We start from the raw sequence: 19227 nt of genomic DNA, 5'->3' as shown, positions 1-19227 counted from the left end.
GAAATGCTTATACATATTACAGCACATGCCAGTAAGCGTGCCCAAGCGCTTTTTTCAGTCCTTAAACTCCCTCATTATTTCATTCATATGGAACTCTTCCCGCTCCAAACTAAGCTTATCAATACTACAAAGACCTAAAGAGCAAGCCGGAATGGCCCTCCCGGACCTCCGGCTTTATTACTTAGCAGGGCAACTGAGAAATATTCGAGCCTGGGTCCTGGACAAAGAAATGCCCATAGCAGACAAACAGCTTGTGAAACAAGTAAAAGGAAATAATTTACTAAATTACCTAGAGTTTCCAGAATGCGCAAAATCCTCCGGCATAATCCCGCTTCATAAACTAGCCCTTGGCGTGTGGAAGGAAGTTAAAACCCTTCAGAGATACCAAAATGTAATACCTGATCTTCCCCTATGGAACAATCCTGGTTTCGCTGCACTACAATCGGTCCCAGACCCACAGTATTGGATGTCTCTGGGGATAAATACACTGGATGATATATATACGGACGAGATACTCCCTACATTCACTCAACTACGCGACAGGCTGCAATCCCCACATCTCCAATTATTCAGATTTTTCCAGTTGAGGCATGCGCTGAATTCTCAATTTCCACCCACCTCAACTCGAATATCCAGATTTTCTACAATTGGCATCCTTAAATCACAAGGACCCAAAGGGCTAATCTCGGCTCTCTACACGCACTTTTGGGGTACGACAGGTGGAAGCAAACCATTCCATCTCTCACACCTGAAGACTGGCAAGACATTTCTAAATCCCACCTATCGGTCTCCTGTGCCATAAATAACAAATTGATTCAGTTATACATAATACATCAAGCCTATCTTACCCACAGCAGTTTTCACAAAATTGGCAATATATTCTAAAACTCCTGCCACAAATGCCGCCAGCCAGAAGCCAACTTTTGGCACCTGATATGGGAATGCCCCCCTGTCAATGAATACTGGTCCAAAATTGTTGACCTCCTAAATTCACTACTACCTCCCCCACTTACTGTTAATTTTGGCTTACTGGAGGAGGAGTGGCCATACTACACTCGTACATTTCTCGAGAAGGTTCTATTTTTTAGCACGTAAGGTGATAGCCATGAAATAGATGGCTGCAGAACCCCCCTCAACTCTACACTGGATTCAAATAGTGAGCACCGTAGTCTCCTATGAAAAAATTATTTTTCAGAACAGAGGCTGCCCGAGCAAATTTCAAAAAGTATGGGGTGCCTGGTTAGACTCTCATTCCACCTTGTCTACAGAATAAACCTTGAGCCCCAATTCCATTCCCCCCTCACTCCCCCTCCCATAATCCTCCTCCCTCCCCCCTCCTTTTACCAACAAGCGCTTGAGGACTTGTAATATTTCTCTTTTTTAAAAAAATCAGTATTAGGCCGGCTTCACACGAGCGTGACGGGCTCCGCCGCGGAATATTCCACAGTGAAGCCCGTCACGGCGCCCCCAAGAGACCCCATACTTACCAGCGGAAGATAGCATGAAGACGCTTCCCCAGCCCACCGCCGTCGCGTCATGTGACACGCCCACTGCGTCACATGACGCGGCCGGCCGTGTCACGTGACGCGCCGGCCGCGTCATATGACGCGGCGGCGGTAGGCGGGAAAGCGTTTTCACGCTATCTTCCGCTGTGTTACAGCGGGAGATAGCGTGAACGGACGGCTTCCATTGACTGCAATGGAAGCCGTCAGCGCGTACACCCGCGGCAAATAGAGCATGCTGCGGGTGAGGACGGGAGATTTCACGGTGCGGAATTCCGCGGTGGAATTCCGCACCGTGAGCATGGAGCTATTAGGTTCAATAGAACCTAATAGCAGGGGGCAACGCAGCGGATTTTTGCCGCAAATTTACGTGGCGTAAATCCGTTCGTGGGAAGGAGGCCTTAGACAGAAGAGAACGGTTTAAAAAAGTTAAACGTTTATTGTTATAAATGCTCAAACAATCTATTCAAGGAGTACGGTAGCAATCATTGTATTAAATCGTACGCAGTTGAATAACTATGTATCTACTGACATGTATCTAACAACGTTTTTTCTTTGATTCTGTACTCTGCAAATCTTTCAATAAATAAAACGAATAAAAAAATAAAAAAAGAGGTCAGGAGGGGCCTGAATGCCTTTCTTGAGTGATCCAATATTATATGCTATAGTCACAGATTACTTCAAAAGGGTCGGTGATCCAGTGATTATTCTGATTTCAGATTGGAGTTGGGAAGGATTTTTTTCTCTTAAATGGGGAAAATTGTCTTTTATTTCATTGTTGTTTTTTTACTTCCTCTGGATCAACATTGGGGGATAATAGGCTGAACTGGATGGGCATATGTCTTTTTTCGGCCTCCACTCCGTAATTCCGCAATGCAAATCTGCCTGTGTGCAGGCGGCCTTAGGGTGCTTTTACATGTGACCCCTTCCCGCTCCAGGGCATAAGTTTACGTCCTGGCAGCCGGGTACTTCCCGCAACAGGGCGTAAACATACGTCCTGGGAATAGCGCGAGATCATAATAGATCTTGTGCTATTCGGCAGTGGGAGCCGGCTGTCAGTGATAGCCGGCCTCCCACTGCAACAGAAAAATGTTTAAAAAAAAAGGTAAGAACCACCCTGAATTTAAAAAAGGGCGGGAAAACAAAATGTTTAAAATTTGGCAGCAGAAGGGTATTCTAAGGGTACAACACCTCATACACCCGGAACTCCTAAGATATAGAAACTTCAAAGAAATGTGTGAGGAATACAACCTACCCGCATCCCATTTCCTCCCGTACGCACAAGTAAGAAACTTCCTACGAAATAGACTAACTGATATCTCAAAAGAGGCAATCGCTACCCCTATAGATATTCTAGTAAATAACAACTCTTATAAAAACTCAATTTCAACATTATATTCTAGGTTTAGGGAGGCGGGGGTGAAGGAAAATGGGTCGAACATGTTTAAAGAGTGGATACGTGATCTACAAGACGAGGAAATATGTGAAGGAATAATTAAAAGTTGGAACTCGGTAAGAAGGGCGATAACGAACGAAAGGTGGAGAGAAACATATTTCAAAATAATACATGGTGTGATCTACGGATTCAATAAACCCCAAAACCCTAATGGCCCAGCAAGGTTACAAGCGTGCCCCCGATGTGCATCACCCAATTCAGACTTCTTACACGGCATTTGGCACTGCCCAAAGATTAAAGGGGTTGTCTCGCGCCAAAACGTTTTTTTTTTTTTTTCCATAGGTTTTTTCGGCGCAGGACAACCCCAAGGGATGTGTTAAAAAAAAAAAATACAGATTACTTACCCGAATCCCCGCTCTGCGACGTCTTCCTTCTTCCTTCTTCTTCCTTCACCAAGATGGCCGCCGGGATCTTCACCCACGATGCACCGCGGGTCCTTTCCCATGGTGCACCGTGGGCTCTGTGCGGTCCATTGCCGATTCCAGCCTCCTGATTGGCTGGAATCGGCACACATGACGGGGCGGAGCTACGATGACCAGCTCTCCGGCACGAGCGGCCCCATTCACCAGGGAGAAGACCGCACAGCGCAAGCGCGTCTAAAAAAGCAAGAAGACATCAGAATTAGACGGATCCATGGAGACGGGGACGCTAGCAACGGAACAGGTAAGTGAATAACTTCTGTATGGCTCATATTTAATGCACGATGTATATGACAAAGTGCATTAATAGAAGTGTATAACACCACTTGCTGCAGCGAGACAACCCCTTTAACACTTATTGGGTAGAGATTCAAAAAATGGTGCAAGACATGGGAGGACAATTCCTTCAGCTAACACCACAAGCGTTTATACTCCACATACTGCCAGACCAGACAAAAAAAGCTACAATGACTCACACTATACTTCTGATTAGTAAAAGATGTCTTCTCAACAGCTGGTTACAGGCCAAACCCCCCGAGGATAGAAGAGGTCACACAACAACTAAAATACCTCCTAAGAATGGAAAGAATTGAAATAGAACGGAAGGTGGAATTCTAGGCACCAAAGTTTTTCAAAAAATGGAGGGAATTCATAGAGAAATTCCTTGACCACAATGAAATTAAAGAATGCATGCTGCATTTTACTAACACAACATGGTATTACAGCCAGAAAGACATGAATAAATTGGGAAGATTGAGAGTGACATGAGAGGAGACGATCGCAGGAGACCTAGTTTGTGGATCAGTATACGGACAGTTGACATCAATAATATGGCTTAATTTTTGTTTTGTTTTGATTGGTTAATAAGGATTATAGTATTTGGGAAAATGGGTACAACCCTACGGGGGCTAGAGATAAAAGACGACATCTGTGAAGACAGTAGAGAAGACCACCAATAAAAGAATTACACAATGTAAATTTTATTGCAGAAGAAATTCATAGAATGCGATATATATGTAAACCTATTTGAATTTTATACCCATGTATGTAATCCATGCAAATGTTAATAAAAAGGAGTTATACAAAAAAAAAAAAGGGTAAAAAAAAATAAAATCCCACATATTTGGTACGACACGTACAATAAGTTGCACATGCTTTTTATTCTGCACGGAAAAAGGCGTAAAAAACAAACTAAAAAACTGAGGCAAAAATGCTAATTTTTAGTGTTTTGTCTCCCTAAAAAAAGCAATAAAAGAGATCAAAAAAGCCGTATGTACCCCAAAATGGTACCAATAAAAACTACAATTCATCTAGCAAAAAAAAAAGATAAGCCCTCATAGAGCACCGTCCATGGAAAAATAAAAAAGTTACAGGACTTTGAATGCAGCGATTTAGAAAAAAAAAGATTTCCAAAAAAAGGGTTTTCATTGCAGAAAAGTGTAAAAACCTAAAAAAAATGTAAGAATTTTGGTATCGTTGTAACCGGCGCGCAGAAAAAATGTATTGTGTCATTTATGCTGCATCATTAACGCTGTAAAAAAAAAAAAAATAAATCTATGGCAGAATTGATGCGTTTTCTCTCCTTGTTATCATAAAAAAAATTATTAAAGTTTTACAATATAGTCTATGTACCCAAAAATGGGACCGTCGAAAAAAATACAGTTCACCAAGCAAAAAGCAAGCCCTTATACAGCCGCGTCGACAGAAAAGTAAAAAGCTATGGCTTTTGAAAAATGGAGATGAAAATCCACCAAAAATCGTTGCGTCCTTAAAGGGGTTGTCCCGCGCCGAAACGTTTTTTTTTTTAAATTTTAACCCCCCCCCCCCCCCCCCCCGTTCGGCGCGAGACAACCCTGATGCAGGGGTTAAAAAAACACACCGGGTAGTACTTACCCGAATCCCGGTGGTCCGGCGTCTTCATACTCACCTGCTGAAGATGGCCACCGGGATCCTCTCTCTCTGTGGACCGCAGGGCTTCTGCGAGGTCCATTGCCGATTCCAGCCTCCTGATTGGCTGGAATCGGCACGTGACGGGGCGGAGCTACACGGAGTCGGCATTCTGCACGAGTGGCCCCATTGAAGACAGCAGAAGACCCGGACTGCGCAAGCGCGGCTAATTTGGCCATTTGAGGCCGAAAATTAGTCGGCACCATGGAGACGAGGACGCCAGCAACGGAGCAGGTAAGTATAAAACTTTTGATAACTTCTGTATGCCTCATAATTAATGCACGATGTACATTACAAAGTGCATTAATATGGCCATACAGAAGTGTATAGACCCACTTGCTGCCGCGGGACAACCCCTTTAAGCCCAAAATAGGCCATGTCCTTAAGGGGTTAAAGAGATTTTCCATTCTAATGTAAGGAAAGCAGGCAAAGTGCACATTTCTGATATAATTTATGTTTAAATTCATCACCATCACCCTACCATTAAACTATTATTTCTTCCTGGGAATGGCTGTGTAAGGCACAATTTCCAGTCCCCACAAGGACTAACATCCTTATAGTTGTGCTAACAATTGTTATTTGCTCTCATGCTGCTGTTACAATCTAACAGATTTAATGCTTAAAGTGCTAATTCGAACTTCTAAAGTGATGAGATATCCCAAGGTTGACAACTCAGTAGAAATAGGAAAGTCCCGCAGCACACCTAACACATGCACTTAAGTGCAGAGGTTCCAATCTGTGTATGCCAAGCCACCTGTGGGGTCATGAACCCAACCCCAAATAAATGCAATGAAGTCCAAGGAGGCGGCAGCATCAACGGTGTAGAAATTGTAGAAAAAGGTTTTATTGCTCCATAAAATGGCGACGTTTCGACTTAATCTAAGTCTTTTTCACGCCTAATACATTGCCATGAACACACATCTTATATAGTGAGGACAGACAGGGAGGACACTCCTCCACCTCCTTAATCAGTAAGTAACAAAAAACAGACATGGACTATACAAAAGACAAGGTTCTCTACACATATACATTAAGGTAAAAGCTGGACTGCATCCATGTGTTGGGCTGCTCCACACAGCGTTCCACTATGTCTCCATTCATGTGTTCAGCCGGATATACTGTCAGGTGAATCTTCCCGGCGCACCGCCCGTACGCGGATTGCCTCACAGCCAACCACAGTAACCCTGCCGATCAGCGTCTCGCCCATCCACTATATGGCGCTGACTCTATCAGGAACTAGTCATGCATAAGGGCACTTCTGGGATTAGAATAAGCACGGCCAACCACAAGATGGCGCCTCCGTAATAGAAAACAATGGAGCACGCCATCCAAGGGTGCCTATACATGAAGTATATTATATATAATAGCAAAAATTACTTTGGCACATAAGGGAATACTGCAAATTCACAAAAAGCTCACAAGGTGCCAGCAAAACATTAAAGTCACCTATACTAATAAGGCAAAACAGAAGAGAAGAATTGTAGAGAATAAACCCTATATCCAAAAAATGTGTGCTAAATAGGAAAAAAAAAAAAAAATGAAAAAAGTGTTAAAAATAAAAAAGCATGATGAAGTAATATATGTGCATGTGTGTAAAGAGTAGCTGTATAATAGCGAAAAAAATCTAAATAGACATACATAAAATCACGAAACAAAAAATATAAATAAGAACCAACATATGACTGGACAAAAAATGGACAGAAAATAGCAAACCTAAATAGGTGTGAATAACTACTCTTTCAAAAGTACGGTGCATAAGCAAGTAAACTCCCCCCAAAAAATTATAAAGAAATATTAAAAACGCTAATTGAAAAAAAATTTTTTTTTTAAATTGTTTTTTTTTTGCTTTATTGATACGTACAAAAATTTTTTTATATAATGCATGACAACGTTACAGAGAAAATGAAAATTGTCAACTGACAATATTAGACATAGCAAGGAAATAATTGTAATAGTGAATAAATAGCCGGAAAAGACGCGAACTGTGGAGAAGACCAACACAGAGACCAGGAGAGAAATCTAGGGAAAAAAAGAAAAGGATTAAAAACAGGCATCTAAAAACTGTATACATCAGAGGAGGATCCTTAAATATAAGGGGCAAAGACATACTCCATGTTTAAACCGAAAGGATGTAACGTATTGAGGGTGTGAATCCAGCGCAACTCTTTCTTTTTGAGAAGAGCCTCCCTGTCACCTCCTCTGGTCAACGGTGGAACATCATCAATAATCCTGAATTTAAATTGACTTATACTATGCTTTTTCTCATGGAAATGCTTGGGGATCGGCAGGTCCAAGCACTTGGTACGTATAGTACTCTTATGTTTAATCATACGACTACGCGCCTCGAGTATCGTTTCCCCCACGTATCCAAGTCCGCAGGGGCAGGTGACCAAATAGATGACATAAGAGGAGGTGCAGGAATATCTCTTCCTAATTTTGAATTTCTGGCCTGTATATCGATGATGAAAGCTATCACCCTTGACAAGATTGCCGCAGCAAACACAGCCAAGACAGGGAAAATTGCCCTTCTTGGCTGGTGCTAATACTCGCTGTGTATGACTCACCGTCGGTACAATTGATTTCACTAACTTGTCACGTATGTTCGGGGGTCGTCTATAGGCCATCATCGGTTTTTCGTGAGATTCTGGTACCACACTTAAGCCTTTTGTCAGAAGGGACCAATGTTTGTTTATTATGGAAGAGACCTGCCCACTATGTCTACCAAAAGTGGAGATAAAAGGCACTCTTGCTGGTTTGGTGGTTTTACTTTTATGTATCATCAAGGTGTCACGCTGCAGTTGTCGTACTCCGTCAACTGCCCTGGTGATAAGAGGTCTCGGATAACCTCTCTGCAAAAATGTATTTGCCATCTGCCCCAATCTCTTTTCAATGGCAGTATCATCAGTGATTCTACGCACCCGTAGGAGCTGACTCCACGGGAGGGAATTTACTGTTGGTCTAGGATGAAAGCTGTCATAGTGTAAGATACAGTTCCTATCAGTCGGTTTAACATAGAGGTCTGTCAAGAATTTCTCACCGTCATAGCATACCATTGTATCCAGAAACTGGATAGACTCTTCGGATGAATTTAGAGTAAATTGTAATTCCTGATAATGTGAATTCAGTTGCTGATGAAACAAATTAAGTTCATCCTAAGAGCCACTCCATACCACAAATATGTCATCTATGAAAAGAAACCAGGCCTTAACCCGTGGCCAAAATTCAGATGTATGTATAAACGTTTCCTCAAAGTGGCGCATATACAGATTTGCATAGGTGGGCGCGACATTAGACCCCATGGCGGTGCCCTGCCGCTGCTCAAAGAACATCCCCCCAAAAGAAAAATAATTCCTGGTGAGGATGAATTCGAGCAGCGACAGGGCAAATGCCTCACACCCTGGGGCCCAGTCGCACCCCACCATGTAGTGTCTTACAGAAGCTAGCCCTTTCTGATGTTGGATCCACGTATAAAGAGAAACCACATCGAATGTGGCTAGAACACATGGACCCGAGATTTCAATCTGTTTCAATTTGCATAGAAAATCACTCGTATCTCTGCTATACGAGGAAGCATTCTCTGCCCAAGGGCGAAGCACCTTGTCCAGGAATTTTGCAGAATTAGCAAATATGGAATCACGTCCAGAGACGATTGGTCGCCCTGGGGGGTTATTCAATGACTTGTGAATTTTTGGCAACAGGTATAGTACAGGAACACAAGGGTATAATACATCAAGGAAACGTGATAATTCGGAGTCTATGACTCCCTCTATGACCGCATCATTTAACATAACCCTCAATTGAACCTGAAGCCTCAAAGTGGGATCACCTTTTAGTTTGACATACACTTCTGTATCATTAAGTTGTCTGAATGCTTCATTGTTGTATCCTTCAGTGTCAAGGATAACAATAGCGCCGCCTTTATCGGCTGGCTTTACATACATCTGAATTTTGGCCACGGGTTAAGGCCTGGTTTCGTTTCATAGATGACATATTTGTGGTATGGAGTGGCTGTCAGGATGAACTTAATTTGTTTCATCAGCAACTGAATTCACATTATCAGGAATTACAATTTACTCTAAATTCATCCGAAGAGTCTATCCAGTTTCTGGATACAATGGTATGCTATGACGGTGAGAAATTCTTGACAGACCTCTATGTTAAACCGACTGATAGGAACTGTATCTTACACTATGACAGCTTTCATCCTAGACCAACAGTAAATTCCCTCCCGTGGAGTCAGCTCCTACGGGTGCGTAGAATCACTGATGATACTGCCATTGAAAAGAGATTGGGGCAGATGGCAAATACATTTTTGCAGAGAGGTTATCCGAGACCTCTTATCACCAGGGCAGTTGACGGAGTACGACAACTGCAGCGTGACACCTTGTTGATACCTAAAAGTAAAACCACCAAACCAGAAAGAGTGCCTTTTATCTCCACTTTTGGTAGACATAGTGGGCAGGTCTCTTCCATAATAAACAAACATTGGTCCCTTCTGACAAAAGGCTTAAGTGTGGTACCAGAATCTAACGGAAAACCGATGATGGCCTATAGACGCCCCCCGAACATACGTGACAAGTTAGTGAAATCAATTGTACCGACGGTGAGTCATACACAGCGAGTATTAGCACCAGCCAAGAAGGGCAATTTTCCCTGTCTTGGCTGTGTTTGCTGCGGCAATCTTGTCAAGGGTGATAGCTTTCATCATCCATATACAGGCCAGAAATTCAAAATTAGGAAGAGATATTCCTGCACCTCCTCTTATGTCATCTATTTGGTCACCTGCCCCTGCGGACTTGGATACGTGGGGGAAACGATTCTTGAAGCGCGTAGTCGTATGATTAAACATAAGAGTACTATACGTACCAAGTGCTTGGACCTGCCGATCCCCAAGCATTTCCATGAGAAAAAGCATAGTATAAGTCAATTTAAATTCAGGATTATTGATGATGTTCCACCGTTGACCAGAGGAGGTGACAGGGAGGCTCTTCTCAAAAAGAAAGCGTTGCGCTGGATTCACACCCTCAATACGTTACATCCTTTCGGTTTAAACATGTCTTTGCCCCTTATATTTAAGGATCCTCATCTGATGTATACAGTTTTTAGATGCCTGTTTTTAATCCTTTTCTTTTTTTCCCTAGATTTCTCTCCTGGTCTCTGTGTTGGTCTTCTCCACAGTTCGCGTCTTTTCCGGCTATTTATTCACTATTACAATTATTTCCTTGCTATGTCTAATATTGTCAGTTGACAATTTGTATTTTCTCTGTAACGTTGTCATGCATTATATAAAAATAAATTTTCTGTATCAATAAAGCAAACAAAAACCCAACAATTTAAAAAAAAAATGTTTTTTAATTTTTTTTTCAATTAGCGTTTTTAATATATATTTCTTTATAATTTTTGGGGGAGTTTACTTGCTTATGCATCGTACTTTTGAAAGAGTAGTTATTCACACCTATTTAGGTTTGCTATTTTCTGTCCATTTTTTGTCCAGTCATATGTTGGTTCTTATTTATATTTTTTGTTTCGTGATTTTATGTATATCTATTTGGATTTTTTTCGCTATTATACAGCTACTCTTTACACACATGCACATATATTACTTCATCATGCTTTTTTATTTTTAACACTTTCATTTTTTATTTTTTTTCCTATTTAGCACACATTTTTTGGATATAGGTTTTATTCTCTACAATTCTTCTCTTCTGTTTTGCCTTATTAGTATAGGTGACTTTAATGTTTTGCTGGCACCTTGTGAGCTTTTTGTGAATTTGCAGTATTCCCTTATGTGCCAAAGTAATTTTTGCTATTATATATAATATACTTCATGTATAGGCACCCTTGGATGGCGTGCTCCATTGTTTTGTATTACGGAGGCGCCATCTTGTGGTTGGCCATGCTTATTCTAATCCCAGAAGTGCCCTTATGCATGACTAGTTCCTGATAGAGTCAGCGCCATATAGTGGATGGCCGAGACGCTGATCGGCAGTGTTACTGTGGTTGGCTGTGACGCAATCCGCGTACGCGCGGTGCGCCGGGAAGATTCACCTGACAGTATATCCGGCTGAACACATGAATGGAGACATAGTGGAACGCTGTGTGGAGCAGCCCAACACATGGATGCAGTCCAGGTTTTACCTTAATGTATATGTGCAGAGAACCTTGTCTTTTGTATAGTCCATGTCTGTTTTTTGTTTCATGGGTGTTGTATTACCTCCTGATTAAGGAGATGGAGGAGTGTCCTCCCTGTCTGTCCTCACTATATAAGATGTGTGTTCATGGCAATGTATTAGGCGTGAAAAAGACTTAGATTAAGTCGAAACGGCGCCATTTTATGGAGCAATAAAACCTTTTTCTACAATTTCTACACCGTTGATGCTGCCGCCTCCTTGGACAAGGTTGACAACTCAGAGATTTATATTTACTTGTGAGTCTCTAACATGGGAATTGTGACCGAAACATTAACCCTTTCCAATCCACTGTCGGATGTCTAAAGACATTCTGATTGAAGGCTGTACAGCTCCGATGTCGGAAGATGTCCGGTAGGGTATTCTTACTGCATATTACTGGCCGCTCTGTTGTCGGGGGCCTCTCCAGCATGCCCCATACCACAGTACTGGCTCTAGCCAGCAGATGGCGCCATTATATAATGGCAGAAAGAGAAAAGCCCCTACGAAACCCTGAATCCAAAATTGGATTGCAAAGGGTTAAAATAAATACCAACCTATATGAAAATTCAAAAGCCGCCATCACTTTTCATTTACAAGGTAAAACTGCCAGAATACTCACACATAGCGAACAGACTTAGTTTCCCGGCGCAGGTTACGGAAGTGCAACTTGGCTACTGTGGCAACCTGCTGTCTCCAGAGTGCCTTGCCGCTGACGGAGCAGGGATGAGATTCAGGCATGGTCAGTAAACCTTGGTCAATCTGCTCTGTGGATTTCCACTTACCATCGTCTTCTATTTTTTGTGTGAAAATGCTGTGATCTGTGAAGACAGATAGTTGAAGATCTATCGTGTCCGAGATACGATTGTCAGAAACATCTGCAGAAAACGGATGTACACAGCATTGTGCGTGTGGATGGGAGTTATAATACATAGTTGAAACGCTTTCTTTTTGCTGTTTATTGCCCCCTTTACATCTTTCTTTAGCCACATTTGCTTTCTCCCACTCCTAACCCTTTTAATGTATAAGCTGCTCAGAGTAAGTATTTAAGATGCTTTTAAACATTTCCCATTTATTGGCTGTACTCTTATCTTTGGGGACTTTGCCCCAGTCATAAGGTTAAGGACATCTCCAAGCAGATCCAACTATGCGTTTCTGAAGTTTAGTATTTTTGCGGCTCCCTGAGAGAAAATTCTATTTGAAACAGAAATGGAAATTTATTATGTTATGGTCATTAATTCCCAGGTGCCCCCCAAACCGCACCCCTATTATTCTGTCAGGTCTGTTGGTTAATATTAAGTTCGAAATGGCCATCCCTCTAGTTGGGTCCTGAACAAGGTGGGAAAGGTAATTATTAGAGATGAGCGAGCACCAAAATGCTCGGGTGCTCGTTACTCGAGTCGAACTTTTCGCGATGCTCGAGGGTTCGTTTCGAGTAACGAACCCCATTGAAGTCAATGGGCGACTCAAGCATTTTTGTATTTCGCCGATGCTCGCTAAGGTTTTCATTTGTGAAAATCTGTGAAATTCAAGAAAGTGATGGGAACGACACAGAAACGGACAGGGCAGGCGAGGGGCTACATGTTGGGCTGCATCTCAAGTTCCCAGGTCCCACTATTCAGCCACAATAGTGGCAAGAGTGCCCCCCCTCCCAACAATTTTTACTTCTGAAAAACCCTCATTAGCAAGGCATACCTTAGCTAAGCACCACACTACCTCCAACAAAGCACAATCACTGCCTGCATGACACTCCGCTGCCACTTCTCCTGGGTTACATGCTGCCCAACCCCCCCCGCACGACCCAGTGTCCACAGCGCACACCAAAGTGTCCCTGCGCAGCCTTCAGCAGCCCTCATGCCACACGCTGGCCTCATAGCTACACCACCCTCATGTCTATTTACAAGTACATCTGCCATGAGGAGGAACCGCAGGCACACACTGCAGAGGGTTGGCAGGGCCAGGCAGCGACCCTCTTTAAAAGGGGCGGGCAATAGCCCACAATGCTGTACAGAAGCAATGAGAAATCCAATCCTGTGCCACCTCCATCAGGAGCTGCACACGTGCGCATAGCAATGAGGAACCCATGGGCCACACACTATTCATTCTGTCAAGGTGTCACATAGCTCAATCCACACTGCAAGGGGAAAGCCGTCTGCGCTCTGCCCTCTACCCAAGTCAGTCAGTGTCTTTGTGCCAGACAGGTCAAACACCGCTATGGGAGCTAAGTTTGCACCAACAGCATAGGTGGGTCCTAGGAAACCCAAGACATGAACCAAAAATTGATCTAACCGGCCAAAAATGGCAGACTTGCACCGCGGCCACGACATAGGCCTCGGCCCCCAGCTTCAGCAATCCTAGGCAGGAAGCGGACTTTCACTGCACCCAGGACATAGGCCTCTGCACAAACCCTCAGCAATCGCGGGCCTACAGCGGACTCCAATGCTAGCGTAGCTGTGCACGTCTCATTAGCGCTGTATTGCTCCTGTAGTTTGTCCCAATGCAGTGCCCCGGATAGTAGAGCTAACGTCGGATTAAATACAGGTGGGCTTCGGCCCACACTGCATGCCCCAGTCAGACCTTGGTTTTTTATAAATAGTCACAGGCAGGTACAACTCCACAATGGGAATTCCGTGTGCACCGACAGCATGGGTGGTTCCCTGGAACCCACCGGCGGTACATAAACAAATCCCATTGCAGTGCCCAGCACAGCTGAAGTGACGTCAGGTTTAATGCAGGTGGGCTTCGGCCCACACTGCATGCCCCAGTCAGACTGGGGTTCTTTAGAAGTAAACACATGCAGTTACAACTCCGTATGGACCGACAGCATAGGTGGGTCCCAGGAAGCCACCAGCGGTACATAAATATATCCCATTGCATTGCCCAGCACAGCTGAGGTAACGTCCGATTAAATGCAGGTGGTCTTCGGCCCACACTGCATGCCCCAGTCTGACCGGGGTTTTTAATACATAGACACTGGCAGGTACAAATCCGTAATGTGAAGTCCCTGTGGACCCACAGCATGGGTGGCTCCCTGGAACCCATCGGCGGTACATAACTGTATCACATTGTAGTGCCCTGCTCAGCAGAGCTAACGTCACATACAATACAGGTGTGCTTCGGCCCACAGTGCATGCCCCAGTCAGAGTGGTAATATGTACCTTAACAGTAACCGCGTTGGTGGGAATGTGGTGGCGACTGCGGACCTAGTAGCGCGGTTTTATTTAGTTGGTTTTCGGAATGTGGCCAGGATTAAGTGGGTCGTGACGGGGGGATGGTAGGGGGGCTCTCTTGTTGTGTCGGTAAAGGTGAAATTCTTGGACTGCCACCAGACGGACCAATGCAAAGGTATTTGGCAAGAATGTTTTCATTGTTGGAGGAGGAGGGGGATGTTTTTGAGGCACTACGTGTCCTCTCCACGTGTCCGTGGTTATATGCGCCTTAACAGTAACCGCGTTGGTGGGAAATGGCCTCGCCACCATCATGTCTTTGGGAAGCCTCCGTTTCCACACCCCAGTGACATAGCATTAGCAGCGGTATAGGCAGAGCCCAGAATTAGTAACATTTCAGCGGTAGCATTAGGGACAGGCCCCAGTAACATATCACTAGCAGCATTATAGGGGGAGCACAGTATTAGTTCCATTTCAGTAGTAGTAGCAGTCCAGACAGGCCCCAGTAACAATTCCGAAGCAGCAGTATAGGGGGAGCACAGTATTAGTTCCATTTCAGCAGTAGTAGCAGTCAAGACAGGCCACAGTAACATTCCCATTGCAGCAGTTTAGGGAGATAACAGTCTCTTTCACATTTCAGTAGTTGCAGTATAGACAAGGCCCCAGTTACATTTATGTAGCAAAAGTGTGGACCAACCCCACACACCTTGCTGTAGCATGAGTGCAGGTGAAGCCCATAAAAATTACTAGAATTAAACTGTAAGGCGAGGGCCCCAAAAAATTGGTGTACCAACAGTACTAATGTACCTCAGAAAAATTGCCCATGCCCAACCAAGAGGGCAGGTGAAACCCATTAATCGCTTTGGTTAATGTGGCTTAATTTGTAACTAGGTCTGGAGGCAGCCCAGTTCAAATAAAAATTGGTTCAGGTGCAAGTTTCAACGCTTTAATGAGAATTGAAACGTATAAACATTGTTTACAAAAGTCATATGACTGAGCCTTGTGGGCCTAAGAAAAATTGCCCGTTCGGCATGATTACGTGAGCTTTCAGGAGGAGGAGCAGGAGGATGAATATAATACACAGATTGATGAAGCTAAAAGGTCCCCGTTTTTGATGGGGATACAGAACGATGCTTCCATCCGCGGGTGCAGCCTACGTATTGTTTAGGTACCGCTGCTGTCCGCTGGTGGAGAAGAGAAGTTTGGGGAAATCCAGGCTTTGTTCATCTTTATGAGTGTAAGCCTGTCGGCACTGTCAGTTGACAGGCGGGTACGCTTATCTGTGATGATTCCCCCAGCTGCACTAAACACCCTCTCTGACAAGACGCTAGCCGCAGGACAAGCAAGCACCTCCAGGGCATACAGCGCGAGTTCAGGCCACGTGTCCAGCTTCGACACCCAGTAGTTTTAGGGAGCAGAGGTGTCACGGAGGACGGTCGTGCGATCGGCTACGTACTCCCTCACCATCCTTTTACAGTGCTCCCGCCGACTCAGCCTTGACTGGGGAGCGGTGACACAGTCTTGCTGGGGAGCCATAAAGCTGTCAAAGGCCTTGGAGAGTGTTCCCCTGCCTGCGCTGTACATGCTGCCTGATCTCCGCGCCTCCCCTGCTACGTGGCCCTCGGAACTGCGACTTCTGCCACTAGCGCTGTCGGATGGGAATTTTACCATCAGTTTGTCCGCCAGGGTCCTGTGGTATAGCATCACTCTCGAACCCCTTTCCTTTTCGGGTATGAGAGTGGAAAGGTTCTCCTTATACCGTGGGTCGAGCAGTGTGTACACCCAGTAATCCGTAGTGTCCAGAATGCGTGTAACGCGAGGGTCACGAGAAATGCATCCTAACATGAAGTCCGCCATGTGTGCCAGGGTACCTGTACGCAACACATGGCTGTCCTCACTAGGAAGATCACTTTCAGGATCCTCCTCAGGCTGAAAGGATACACGCTGAAAGGATGACAGGCAAGCAGCATGGGTACCCTCAGCAGTGGGCCAAGCTGTCTCTTCCCCCTCCTCCTCATGCTCCTCCCCCTCCTCAACGCGCTGAGATATAGACATGAGGGTGCTCTGACTATCCAGCGACATACTGTCTTCCCCCGCCTCCGTTTCCGAGCGCAAAGCGTCTGCCTTTATGCTTTGCAGGGAACTTCTCAAGAGGCATAGCAGAGGAATGGTGACGCTAATGATTGCAGCATCGCCGCTCACCATCTGGGTAGACTCCTCAAAGTTTCTAAGGACCTGGCAGATGTCTGCCAACCACGCCCACTCTTCTGTAAAGAATTGAGGAGGCTGACTCCCACTACGCCGCCCATGTTGGAGTTGGTATTCCACTATAGCTCTACGCTGCTCATAGAGCCTGGCCAACATGTGGAGCGTAGAGTTCCACCGTGTGGGCACGTCGCACAGCAGTCAGTGCACTGGCAGATTAAACCAATGTTGCAGGGTCCGCAGGGTGGCAGCGTCCGTATGGGACTTGCGGAAATGTGCGCAGAGCCGACGCACCTTTCCGAGCAGGTCTGACAAGCGTGGGTAGCTTTTCAGAAATCGCTGAACCACCAAATTAAAGACGTGGGCCAGGCATGGCACGTGCGTGAGGCTGCCGAGCTGCAGAGCCGCCACCAGGTTACGGCCATTGTCACACACGACCATGCCCGGTTGGAGGCTCAGCGGCGAAAGCCAGCGGTTGGTCTGCTCTGTCAGACCCTGCAGCAGTTCGTGGGCCGTGTACCTCTTCTCTCCTAAGCTGAGTAGTTTCAGCACGGCCTGCTGGCGCTTGCCCACCGCTGTGCTGCCACCCCGCGTGACACCGACAGCTGGCGACGTGCTGCTGCTGACACATCTTGATTGCGAGACAGAGGTTGCGTAGGAGGAGGGTGGCTGAGTGGAGGAAGCATACACCGCCGCAGATACCACCACCGAGCTGGGGCCCGCAATTCTGGGGGTGGGTAGGACGTGAGCGGTCCCAGGCTCTGACTCGGTCCCAGCCTCCACTAAATTCACCCAATGTGCCGTCAGGGAGATATAGTGGCCCTGCCCGCCTGTGCTTGTCCACGTGTCCGTTGTTAAGTGGACCTTGGCAGTAACCGCGTTGGTGAGGGCGCATACAATGTTGCGGGAGACGTGGTCGTGCAGGGCTGGGACGGCACATCGGGAAAAGTAGTGGTGACTGGGAACCGAGTAGCGTGGGGCCGCCGCCACCATCATGTTTTTGAAAGCCTCCGTTTCCACAAGCCTATACGGCAGCATCTCCAGGCTGATCAATTTGGCTATGTGCACGTTTAACACTTGAGCGTGCGGGTGCGTGGCGGCGTACTTGCGCTTGCGCTCAAACAATTGCGCTAGCGACGGCTGGACGCTGCGCTGAGAGACATTGCTGGATGGGGCCAAGGACAGCGGAGATGAGCGTGTGGTTGCAGGCCGGGAGACGGTCGTGCCTGTGTCCTGAGAGGGGGGTTGGATCTCAGTGGCAGGTTGGGGCACAGGGGGAGAGGCAGTGGTGCAAACCGGAGGCGGTGAACGGCCTTCGTCCCACCTTGTGGGGTGCTTGGCCATCATATCCCTGCGCATGCTGGTGGTGGTGGCTCCCCGTCTGATCTTGGCGCGATAAACCTTGCACACCACAGTTCGTCGGTCATCTGCACTCTCAGTGAAAAACTGCCACAGCTTTGAGCACCTCGGCCTCTGCAGGGTGGCATGGCGCGAGGGGGCGCTTTGGGAAACAGTTGGTGGATTATTCGGTCTGGCCCTGCCTCTACCCCTGGCCACCGCACTGCCTCTTCCAACCTGCCCTGCTGCTGCACTTGCCTCCCCCTCTGAAGACCTGTCCTCAGTAAGCTTAGCAAACCAGGTGGGGTCAGTCACCTCATCGTCCAGCTGCTCTTCCTCCGAATCCTCTGTGCGCTCATCCCTCGGACTTACTGCCCTTACTACTACCTCACTGATAGACAACTGTGTCTCATCGTCATCGTCCTCCTCACCCACTGAAAGCTCTTGAGACAGTTGCCGGAAGTCTCCAGCCTCATCCCCCGGACCCCGGGAACTTTCCAAAGGTTGGGCATCAGTCATGATAAACTCCTCTGGTGGCAGAGGAACCATTGCTGCCCAATCTGGGCAGGGGCCCGAGAACAGTTCCTGGGAGTCTGCCTGCTCCTCAGAATGTGTCATTTTCATGGAGTGAGGAGGCTGGGAGGAAGGAGGAGCAGCAGCCAGAGGATTCAGAGTTGCAGCAGTGGACGGTCGATAGATTGCTGGATTTACTTTCTGCCATCCACGACAAGACCTGCTCACACTGCTCATTTTCTAATAAAGGTCTACCGCGTGGACCCATTAATTGTGAGATGAATATGGGGACCCCTGAAACTTGCCTCTCTCCTAATCCCGCAGCAGTCGGCTGCGATACACCTGGACCAGGAGCTCGGCCTGTGCCCACACCCTGACTTGGGCCTCCGCGTCCTCGCCCCCGTCCACGTCCTCTAGGCCTACCCCTACCCCTCAGCATGGTGTATTACGAGATTAGCAAAAACAGAACGCTGTAATTAAATGTGCCGCTTATTGGCCTGTGGTTGGAGGCTG

At 46.1% G+C, this 19227-nt stretch overlaps 1 protein-coding gene across 1 annotated transcript in view; it reads right to left on the bottom strand.

The window, feature by feature from the left end:
• LOC136587286 (cholesterol transporter ABCA5-like) overlaps positions 1 to 19227 on the bottom strand; it is a 205783-nt gene that overhangs the window by 57421 nt on the left and 129135 nt on the right. Inside the window, exon 19 of the mRNA XM_066585834.1 lies at positions 12114 to 12312. Coding sequence (XP_066441931.1) covers positions 12114 to 12312 — 199 coding nt within the window. The remainder of the gene's footprint in view (positions 1 to 12113; positions 12313 to 19227) is intronic.

The sequence above is a fragment of the Eleutherodactylus coqui genome, chromosome 13, assembly GCF_035609145.1.
Source record: "Eleutherodactylus coqui strain aEleCoq1 chromosome 13, aEleCoq1.hap1, whole genome shotgun sequence".
Lineage (NCBI taxonomy): Eukaryota > Metazoa > Chordata > Amphibia > Anura > Eleutherodactylidae > Eleutherodactylus > Eleutherodactylus coqui.
The sequence above is the reverse complement of the archived record's forward strand: the minus strand, read 5'-3'. Positions and strand labels throughout refer to the sequence as shown.